Here is a 12265-nt window from a genome sequence, read left to right on the forward strand (position 1 = left end):
TGGTGTTAAAATTTCATACTTTTCTGTTGTTTTTGTTAACTGTTGTATACAGTAGCCTTCAATCTTATACAGTATTCACAGCAATTATTAATTATTATGAGAACATGAACTGAAATGAACACTGTGGCTGCAGCTATTTAGAAATAAAATACAGTAAATAAAGTGTCTTCAACCAGGCCTCCAATTAAACATTACTGACAAAATAAATGAACAATCAGAGATTTAAGGAGACCTCAATAGATGCCTGCTGCAACTTGCATAGAAGGATACTCAATTTACTTACTGATGCCACTTGGAATGAATTGTTAGTCCCCCTGTGATCCAAGTCATGACACATGCATGACACGAAAAGAGCAAGGATCTCTATATCCCTATAGAAAGATAAAAATTGAAAAAGTATTAATTACTACATGAATGAAAAACAAATTAGCTGCATGCATTACTTTCTCAATGCTAACTTTTGAAGTCAGTTTTATCCTCCTTTCCATCAGGGGATCCTTAGAGAACTGAACAATGGACTCCTGATGCCTCAGTACATGTTCTGCTCTTTCTCCATGGTAGGCCATACCCAGAAGGTACACCAAAAGCTAATGTCTCAAGGGCTACCCAGTAAGGGAATAACAAAAGGTGAACAGTCCAGCCTCTTATGATCACTGGACCCTAAAACAGAAGATAAAAGGGAGGGCAGCCATAGAGATGAAAGAAACTCCACCTTGTTACTTGTGTATAATCTGCAATGGTTTTAAAGGCACCTGGAGGTTTATTGGAGGAAATGATGGACAGAAGGGATGATATTATTATTATTATTATTATTTACTATTATTATTAATATGTCTTATAATATCTTGCAATTGTTTATAAACCCTTTTTTTATTTTATGGAGCATCTGAAGGTTGAGTTGCCACTAATTCAGAACACCACAGTAATATTTCATATACCCTCTTCACCGAGTACAAACTCACTGATTTCTAGCTATAATGCAGTAACAGTAAAGTATGAGGTCATCCAAAATTCTCAAAAATGAAAATGTGTAAAACGATAATAGAAAATTCAGAACTGTTGGTTAATACGTAGATAATGACAAGGTAGCATAATCTCCAGACAACAAAAGATATAGAAAAATTACAGCAAAAAAGAGGAAAAGAAAAAGTCCAGTTAACAGCACTCATAGAAGATATACACCACTGTGGAGTTCACGATCTTCTGTGACAAGCAAAGCGACATGTCTGCTGGCTAAGCTAGGCCAACTGGTCACACTCTGCCTTCCACATACCCTACAGTTCTACAACCTTACTGTAAGTTCATAATCAATTAGTAAATCATTTAAAGCTGGAACAGTACACTTTAACATGAATACACTTGACTTTTACTTTGGACTGCAAGTGTCTGGAATAGAATCTTGTATTACGAAATGGGCGATTTAAATATTCTCATGCATTTCTGAATTGCCAGACCTTTTCATGCGGTTTAGGAGTAAATGATAAACTCCAAGACAATAGCCTGAAATCGACGCCAGTCTGACACACGGTACCTCACATGCCAGGCAGAGAAGTACAACTGAGTGAGGTCCTAACAAGCTCTCTTAGAGGAGTGGGAGGAGGACAATGCAGACACCAAGTTCTCACATAATTTATTCAGAGTTGAGATACAAGAGTTGTAACGCATAGACAATAGCCAATAGATCCTCATGACTGGCAGAAACAAGAAAAACTTTAGAATAACTAATACCAGTCCTAGAGTCTTACAGCGTATCACCTGAAGATTTTGTTTCTGCCAAAATCAGTTTTGTTTCACATGAGAAATTATTGTTATTAACTGGTTATCTACCTATTACTGGTCAACAGAGTATTCATTATAGCCACTGAGTCCTGTACTACTTCTAATGAGTACAATAAATCTTGGAAGTGTGTTCTCTTCCTGCCTCATTTCCTTTGACTTGTTCCCCATGTTCTTCTCAATTCCTGGCACAGGTACCATGGTTAGGCAGTGGATAACCCTTAGTTGCTCAATGTTCGATTCACTAACTCAGAATGGGGTACATTGAAAAGAGTTGTGGGTGCTGTGGGAGTAGAGCGTAAATACATCTGCATGGCATTGTTCTGTCCTTATTTCATCATATTAAGGGGCATTCAACATCTTAGTACTGGTAGACTTCAGTGCTGCTGTTGACACAGTGTGTCATGCTCTTTTAACTGACCACATGGACAAATGGCTTAGGCTATCTGGTACAGTGCCTGACTAGTTTAGGTCCTATTTATCAGACTGTTCTCATTATGTCCTCAAGGGTAATATTATATCTCACTGTGCCCCAATATGACATGGTGTCCCTAGAGTTACTTTCTGTTCAGCATCTATACAGTATGTTAGCCTTAGAGCAAATCATAAGGTAATATGGATTGGTTTATTATTGTTATGTAGATGACACTCAAATCTATATTGGTATAAAACAGGGGTCTCCAACATGTCGCTCGCAACCCCTTTCAAAGTAGCTCACCAAAGGGTTAATGAATCCTACATAAATTTGAAAACTTGATTAGTCAAATTAAGGGTGGGCGATCTTTCCAAAAATCATATCATGATCCTTTTAACAAAAAATCACAATCTACAATCTGAATTGCAATCTATCTTTTCAATGTGGCATACACTTGAGAGAATATCCAGATTCAGACTCATCAAGACCTACTGTAAGTAACAGTTTATTTTAGATATCAAAGAAAGTTGAATTCAATTGTTCTCTTGTCTGCTAGCTAAGCGGAGGTAAGGAACATATATATATATATATATATATATTAGTAAACCTTCAAAATAATGTGCAGTTAAAGTCTCAACAGCATTCTCAGCATTTCTGGAGTTTGGCAGAGCCAGATAACTATAAGAATCTTCACTAAGCAGCTCTGAACATGTCTGCTTCATTTGGGCCTCCATACCTCTGTGAGTCGGCCTTTTCTGATGTGAAAGTCATGAAATCAAAGTTCAGAACAAGACTGACAGATGAACATTTAAATGACTCCATAAGAGTGAACCTAAGTGGCGACACTCCACCATACACCTCTCTTGTTGAGTCATCTCATTAACTAAAAAACACACCACACATGCAACTGGACATGTGAATACTCTTGTGAAGTGAAACAGTAAAATGTAGCAAAATGACAAATGAATAAGTAATATCTGTGTATTTGTAATTGCATTGTTTTGTTTTGACAGCATTCATGTTTTAATTCAACAGTGCAAGATACACTAGAAAATGTATACAGACATAAAAAAATGCACTTGCAGGTGAACTACATATTTTTTGTGATGATGTAATGCAAAATGTGAGCTGTGGACACCAACATTTTGTAAATATTCAGTCAAAACAAAGCTTATTCAGTTTGTTTGGGTTAAAATAAGCTATGAGAATAAACGTTAGAAAACAGGAGTAGCTCTCGGCCAATTTTGTAAAAGTAACTCTCAGGGGAAAAAAGGTTGGAGACCCCGATATAAAACCTACAAGTATTTCCACCTCTATCCTTACCAATTGCATCCGACAAACAAAGTAATGGATGCTAAAACATTTCTTTCAACTAAACTGTTTAAGGACTGAGGTTAATTTAGGTTTAGGTTTAAGTTTAGGTTTAGGTAGATGTTGTTATCCCAGAGAGAAATTTATCTTCAGCAGGAAAGTACTAAAACATAGTTACAGAGATCCAATAGATAAACAAAGACACAACATTTGACAACCAATGTTATTGCACAAACACACACGCAAGATCAATACATAGAAGAATAATTATTTTCAACAGTACACACAATGATAATACAGAATTTAACACTTAGCAGCATCCCTACAAGTAAAAGAATTTAAAATGCTTATAGCTCTAGGAATAAAAGACTTCTTAAATATTTTGATCTTTACCTTTGGAAACCTAAATCTGCAGCCTGATGACAACAGCTGGAATTTAGAGGAAAAAGGATGGCGATTGCCTGACAGAATTGAGTTGGCTTTCCTTCTAACCTGTTTGCAATACATTTCAGTGATAGACGTCTGCTGTGAACCAATAATTTTATTGCAAATATTTATAATGTTGTTAAGATGATTTATATTCTTATTGCTGAGGGTGCCAAACCAACAGATAAAAGCAAACATAACAGTGGATTCAATAAAGGACTTATAAAAAAGTGTCATTATGGTTTTCTCCACTTTAAAATAGTTGAGTTTACTAAGAAAGAAAAGTCGTAACTGCCCTTTTTTACAGATTTGCGCTGTGTAAAGATCAAAGTTTAGTTTGTTATCAAAGATTGTTCCCAGATATTTGTATCACTCTCTCAGCCATCTCCACTGTCTCCCCTTTAATTAAGGTTGAAACAGTGGATGGTGGAGAGTACCTGAATTCTACAAACATATCTTTTGTTTTAAAAATATTAAAATTAGAGTGATCATACCATTGTACAAACTCATTGACAATAGGTCCATGTCGGTTTTCCTTATCTTGTAGAAGACTCACAATGACAGAGCTGTCTGCAAATTTCAGGATATGTCTTTACTTGTGTAAACGCCTGCAGTCATTTGTATACAGGATAAACAAAAGAGGAGATAAACAGTAACCTCGCAGAGTGCCCACAGATGTAGTTAGGCTAAATAGCCATTGACACTCACTCTTTGTGTTCTGTTTGTTAAAAAATCCAGAATCCACCCCACCAAGTTAGGGTCCAAACAAAATTGATCAATCAATTTCTCAACTAAAATGTGGGGCTGGATCGTGTTAAAAGCTGACAAAAAGTCTATAAACAGCGACCTTGCATGGTTTTTTGATCCTTCCAGGGATACAATAAATTCAGAAGTGTTGCTGTGGCGTCCTCCACACCCATCTTTGCTCTGTGTACAAATTAGTGAGAATCCAGAAAAGCTTCAGTTTTGTTAAGTAGTTGTTTCGTAATTAACTTCTCAAAGGATTTCATGATATAAGAAGTTAATGCCACTTGTCTAAAGTCACTTAATGCTTTGAGGTGTACAGTTTACAACAGTTGCCTGTGTCCATAGGCTGGGCACTTCCTGTAAATCCAAGGACATTTCAAATATGGAGTGGAATATTGGAGGGAGCTCCTCTGCACAGTAATGATGCAGACAGCCACTTATTCCATCTGGATGTAAGCTTTTTTATTTTTGTTTAAGTAGTACTTCTTCATATATTCAAAAAATGAATGGGCAGCACAGTGGTGCAGTGGTAGCACTGCTGCCTCACAGTAAGGAGACCTGGGTTTGCTTCCCGGGTCCTCCCTGCATGGAGTTTGCATGTTCTCCCCGTGTTTGCGTAGGTTTCCTCCGGGTGCTCCGGTTTCCTCCCACAGTCCAAAGATATGCAGGTTAGGTGCATTGGTGACCCTAAATTGTCCCTGGTGTGTGTTTGGTGTGTTTGTGTGTGTGCCCTGCGGTGGGCTGGTGCCCTGCCTGGGAATTTGTTTCTGCCTTGTGTCCTGTGTTGGCTGGGATTGGCTCCAGCAGACCCCCATGACCTGTGTTAGGATATAGCGGGTTGGATAATGACAGACTGACTGACTAATTATGCTGATAGTATTACTCATGTATTACCTTCCACTGATGCTCGTAACTTTGGAGGTATTTTTGACAGTCAGCTCACATTTAAAGCACACATTAAAAATGTTACCAAAATGTTCTTTTTTCGTCTTTGTAATATTGCAAGACTCCAACCATAAATGTCATAAACTGCTCTTGAAAGGTTTATTCTTACCTCTATTACCTCTCATTTAGATTATTCTTCTGGCAAATCCCCTTAAGAAGCTCCAGCAAACTGTGTGGCTCTGATTCTGATTCATGTATCACTGAACCATCATATTACCCCTGCACTTTCACATTGACACTGCTCCCCATTCATGAACACATTACATTTAAAACTCATATTGTTACATACAAAGCAGTCCATGGCACAGCCCCTCATTATAACTCTGACTTTGTCAAACCCTTACATTCCCTTGTGCTCTCTCACTCTGAAGTAGCCATGTTGCAAACTTAAGACCCATGCGGGAGAGCTTTTCTTGCTGTGCTACCCCTTTGAAAAGTACCTTGCTAGTAGGCATCAGGAACTCCCCGACTTTTGACTGCTTTAAGAGACTACTGAAAACATATTTTTTTTATATAGATTTTAAGGATTTGTGTTGTGAAGAGCAGACTTTGATAGATCCCTGGGTGCCCACTCACACCCGATTGTCATCCCATTGATTGAAAACACCAGACTCGAATTTCACCTTCAAACTTACTGCTAATCCTAGAGGTTCACATACTTTTGCCACTCAAAATATGTAATATTTTGATCATTTTCCTTAATAAATAAATAACCAAGTATAATATTTTTGTCTCATTTGTTTAATTGGTTCATCTTTATCTACTTTTAGGACTTGAGTGAAAATCTGATGATGTTTTAGGTCATATTTATGCAGAAATATAGAAAATTCTAAAGGGTTCACAAATTTTCAAACACAACTGTACTGGAAAAGAAAGCATTATATGTGTTATTATACAGCTGTGACTATAAATAATGTAGGGTTTTCTTTACTGTGTATTTAATGAAACATTAGTGTTCACATAATAAAATAATTATATTGGAAAGATCTTACAATAAGCACTTGCACTGTACACAGATATGCAATACCAACGGAGGCTCTGACTGCTGGCTTATTTAAAGTTTTCAATTTTAAGTTGAATTCACAAGCTACAAAAATTCTCTCTGCAATAATAAGTTAATCTTTTTCCCTGTTGTCAGCATACATTCTCTTCTGTAATGCAACCAGGAAAATGTTGAGAGGTACTGCAAAACAAAACAGCTTTTTTCAAAGAATTTTCTTTCACTTAAGATGTCAAGCTGATTGACAAACTCTTAATAGTGAAAGCTGATAACCACAAAAACAAAGCCAGAGGGCCTTAATCAAGACTTCTACTGACTGCTTATAGTAAACAAACTCTCACTTATTTTTGATTATCTTGGAACAAACTGGTCTCGAAGCTTAGGCAGCTTATCACTTACATAATGTTTAGTGCATTATCAGTAAAAGACAGGAGGAAAATCAGTGGAACAAGTTTAATCTTGTAATTCCTAATGGAGAGCCCTTCATTTCCTCTGAGCATCGTGGACATCCCTAGGGAAATCAGAAGCTGATATGATTTGCGACTTGCCTTGTGAGAGCATTAAATTCATCAGTGTAACATTAAGAAAGTCTCCTTACCTTTCCGTAAATTGAAACTGTGGCACTGCTAGTCCGTCATCTTTTACAAGCCTTCAATCTGTCTTTTTAAAGATCTTGCCTGTGTCATCAAAATTATTTCTTTTTAAGATTCTCTCAAATGCTTAACTTTGACCTTGATCTCACCTCATCACTGAAATCATTACCAATGAGAAGAAAACGAGCATGAATTTCACTTTCAAGGATTTGCATAATGTAAGCTCTCCAACATCAAATAGATAAAATGAACTATGAATGTGGCATTCTGGAAGCTCAGCATTGCACTTCACAGCAGTCATCACTTATTACAGTTAGTCAAAGTTTATACAATCTCATTTGTGAGTAACTAAAATGCATTAAATCTCCAAACTACTGAATTTTTTCAACATTTTAAAACATAAAGATTGATTCTTGAATTGCCATCAGCATAATGGCATAATGAATACATGTAGCCTGTACATGTCATTTTCTGCAACTTATAGAGCGATACGCTTGTGGGAAGTTGAGTTTTTAAGTTTACAAGGTCCTAAAGCTATGAAATGCTCTGCCTGTTGCTGCTAAGGACCCCTGTTGTGTCTGTGAGTGTGCCACGTTCACCATGGAGATGATGAGATCATATGATATTAATATTTACTAAAAGTAGTGTTCATTAAAAAAAGGAAAGGAGTAGTTAATATATATAAGAAGTTCCTATTATATGATACAGTGTTTGCAAAAGACATTTAATCTGTCTATTTTGGGACCTTTGGGATATGTTATTGATTACACCATTTATGTATTCTGGCATGTTGATGATTATGAATTCTGATTACTGAAAATTAATGTATTTCTTAAATGTGTTATGGAAATTATTGTGGCTTTATAAACTAAATGCTTTTCCATATTTCACAGATAACTGAGTTGTTTGTATGCTGTGCTCTTTAAGGCCTGTTGTAATAATCCTTCTCTGTTGGTTAGGAGATTATTTTGGACTATGAGAAAAGATGTGGTCAAAAACAGAAACCAACAGTAGATCAAAAATCACAGCAACCAAGACAAACTCTCAAGACAAAAATCCAAATCAAAGAATTAGAGCAAAAGATCTAAACAACAAACTTCATCTGAAAAAGGATTTAATAAAGGAAAAGGTTTTGATTTGAGTCCACAAACTCAGATGAAGAAATAACCCTGAAGGTGAACTTTAATCATGATATGTTAGGATTGATGGTTCACAACCTTGGAAGAAACGCCACCCAACAGTACGTATGCTGTTCTGACAATGACAGCTCAAAATGACGCTGCTGGTTAACAATGAAAATGGTTGCTAAAGTGGTCCAAAAAAAAAATTAGTAACAAACAAAACTAAGCCATAAGGTGAGAAACAAATACTTGAGGTGAAAAAAAACAAATTCAAGTGCTAAAACACACAAAAGAGCAATGACAAGGTACATGAACAAAATTCCTAACAGAAACATTAGAATGGTGATCTTGGTTAATATTAAAAGAGAATTTCCATTAATATACTCCATCGAGCTTTGAATTTAAACACATGCTGAGGAATCAGACTTCAGCCCTGCCATACTCTAATAAGAGATGCCAATCAACTTTTCATATTGCAACACAATGAGTTAGTCGTTTGATTGAAAGTAAAAGCATGATCATTATTATGACCTTTCTCAAATTGTTTGCTCTTCTTGACATCCTGGTGTGGTGATTGGTGCACTTGCTCCACTGCTTAGTTACTGCAGTCCATGGAAAGTGACATCTAAAAGTGTGGCTAGGCTCAAAATTCAACCTGTTTCCTATTATAGATCAGTTTTATATACTTGTGGATTTCAGCATTTATGAATTTGAAAGATAAGCAGGAGGACGTTGGTCAATTGGCCTGGGTCATTAGAATTGTAGCGTTGTGTGTAATAAACGACTATGTTCATTCATCTTTATAGAAGTCGAACTGCAAATATTATTTGTTAGGATCAGACATTATTTGTTTGAATCCAACATATTTATTTCAGAAATTGTTACAGATGTGCTGTCACCCAAATCATTTTACAGAAGAGTGTCACTGTCTACTTGACAAGGGGAGAAGACACATTTTAAAATTCACAAAAACTAAAGTATGCAAAGCTGAAATTTATATTTTCCATTGGAATAGCAAATAGATCTCTATTTTAAATTGAAGCTTCGTTGTCATTTTAACCAAATATAGCTTGCTGCTGTAACTATCAGGGGAAATCGGAAACCACACATTTCTGCTTATTTATCCCCCTTGAAAAAATTGCTGTGGACCTCAGTGTATTTTGCCATTAATTCTCATCTTTAATCACAATTTTGTTGTACATCTTTACCCTGAAGCTTTGGGAGAAATGTAATTAATCTGCCTACAGTTGTAATTCAGTTCAGCTACACAGAATTGCATTTACCCAATAGGTACAAGTACTTATAATTCCGTTAAGTACTTACACTGTAATGACCCCACAAAACGATCAAAAACTACCCAGAATTGTTATGTTCACCGCTTTTAACCCAAATTATTACTCACAATAAAGAAGACAAAATAATAAGTGATCGTACTCAAGGTATTTAGAGAGTTCCAAATTCTTATTAAGGAGATAGCAGAAATGGGAAACCGAGAATGCGTGCATCCAGTTATGATAGGGTGGGTCTCTGTATCCTTTCTTCACCATCAGGCAGAACCTAGTAGAAAAAAGAAAACATTATGGAAATGCAAATACTAATAAATGATAACAATAACTCTAACACTACTGCTCAGTTCAAGGTGCAACCATGGATGAAGAGCCATTACAACAGAATTTAACCCATGCACACCCTGACACTTTATAACTTCCAGTTAACTTAACATATACAGTATCTCTAATGTATTTCTTTAATCTATGAGGCAGCAGTGCAAACCTTTGTACCCTCGTGCTGCTCTGCTAATAATACTGAATCAGGTTCTAGAAGAGTATGAGTTCTCCTTTCATTCACTACATAAGAACAGTATTAACCATGATGGGGTTTGGTTATACTGAGGCACTAAAAAATAGAAGAGCTTTCATCAGTAATTGATTCATTGATAAGAGATAGCAAAAGTAAAACTAAGAAAGCCCATGGATAAATTATTTCCAGGATATCAGGTACTTAAATGCTTTCAAATGCACAAGTAAGTCTCGATTAAAGTCAGTGGACTGCTGACTTTAATATTTTGTCTTGAATTTATACAAGTCTAACATTTTCAGCAATGTGTCTAGCCTTGCTTAGCTTATAAAATCTGTCATGCTGCCTGGTAAAATAAATTGCTTAATCCTTAAGCTCTTGAGGCAAAATCCTGGGTAATTGCAAAATTTACCTTGCAAGTGTATTCAGGTCAATTTTGTAGGTATTGATGAATCCCATATCTTCAAACATGCTTAGAATGCACTGGTGGTAAAAAAAAAATATATGTATATATACAGTAATAGCAGTTTACCTTCAATGAAAACAGAACTAGTGAGGATTACACATGTATGTACAGTAATATGTAAATGTTTAATATATACGTAAATGTATAAGTAACACATTACTGCTCATAATTCTAAAGTAAATTGCATACTGGGTATTTTATTAACGTCTAAATACGAAACATTCCTTACAAAAGTTAAAATAATAATTGCCCACTCTTCTAACTATGAGACGTCTGAATGCTAAAATTTCTTCTTTTTCCTTTATCTTTTTTATTAATATGTCAGGTATTTCAGTGATTAATCCAACTTTCATTGTTTTGTATTTAATATTTAGAAATATTTCATTATAAACATTGCAAACATGTAGTTTTAATTAAATCTTAAAAATGTTCTCTTTAGCTCAGAGGGCTTGGCTATCTAAGCTCTTGTTATTTGGGAAAAATCAGCATCTGCATTGCATGTCCCAAAATGAAAGAATGATGCAAAATGTATTGCGTACCCAGGGCCAGCTCTAAGCATAAGCTGAGTAGCCACCGGACTAGGGGTACCATGAATTGGGGGGTTCCCAAACCCATCAAAGTGCTCCCTCCCCTTCCACTGTATATGTGTGACAATCATGGGGGAACCATTTTTCAATTTTATCCACAGAGACAAGTGCGCCCCGATCTACAAAGGGAGACATTCGTGTATTTCACATGCAGTTTCTAGTAAGCCATTCTCCAAGGGGGCAGCTCCTCAATTTCACATTCGGTCCAATGTTCGCCAGTCTCCAAGAGGCACCTGCTCTTCGATGTTATTTACTATTCATGGGCGCTTGCACCTAACATGGCACACAGGGCAGGTGCCACCATTAAGGTGCCTTAGGCATTCGTCTAGGGCACAGTTCGTAACGGGGGGAAAAACCAAGCCTCTTGGGTTAGCTAGCAAGCAGTCAGTTGGCACACTAATAAGCTTGGACTAGGGCACAAAATAAGCTATCAATGGCACTACATGTATCCTTGAGGCAGCCCTATGCCTGTCTCTTAGCCAAAATTTAGTACAAATATATAACACATACACAAGAAGGGCTTTGTTTCACACTCCACAAATTCAGTGCACAAACTGGTTTGATCTCATAAGCACATTTTCATCAGATGCACAATGCTTAGAATACTCGCCATGATTTTTTTAAAGTTAATTAATAGCTAAAAAAACAAGATATTGCACATGTTGGGTTTGAAAATGTGCATAACAGACTTACACCATGCTTATTTGTTTTCACGGTGTGTAATTCATAATATTTATCAGTGTTATTTTATGTTATACTCTTTTTTTCAGCATAATTTTGACCCAAACTTCTTATTTTCTGCCAATTTACACTAAAGTGATTCCTGTACACTTATTCTCGACAACCTTTTTGGCTGCATACTTTTTTGTTGAGTGTGTTCATAAGGTGTTATGCTAATGTTTCACTGCCTGCCTGTGTCTGAGCAACTTTCTTGACTATTTTTGGGCTTTCATTCGCATGCCTTTTGTCTTTGTAATTTTCTAGTGTTGAGTAATTTTTTTTCATGGTTCATCACTTCTTCACCTTCCCTATAGCTCTCAGAGTTAATGACTTATCAGGCAAGGGACCATTCAGGAATATG

At 36.2% G+C, this 12265-nt stretch overlaps 1 protein-coding gene across 3 annotated transcripts in view; it reads right to left on the reverse strand.

Moving 5' to 3' along the window:
- Positions 1–12265, reverse strand: part of LOC120523931 (cGMP-dependent 3',5'-cyclic phosphodiesterase) — a 798989-nt gene that overhangs the window by 37550 nt on the left and 749174 nt on the right. For all 3 annotated transcript variants that reach the window (XM_039745642.1, XM_039745643.1, XM_039745645.1), the window contains 3 exons: positions 10544–10614; positions 9769–9891; positions 284–371 (listed from right to left, as the gene is read on the reverse strand). In XM_039745642.1, the coding sequence (XP_039601576.1) occupies positions 284–371; positions 9769–9891; positions 10544–10614 (282 nt within the window). The remainder of the gene's footprint in view (positions 1–283; positions 372–9768; positions 9892–10543; positions 10615–12265) is intronic.

This window comes from Polypterus senegalus, chromosome 2, assembly GCF_016835505.1.
Source record: "Polypterus senegalus isolate Bchr_013 chromosome 2, ASM1683550v1, whole genome shotgun sequence".
Lineage (NCBI taxonomy): Eukaryota > Metazoa > Chordata > Cladistia > Polypteriformes > Polypteridae > Polypterus > Polypterus senegalus.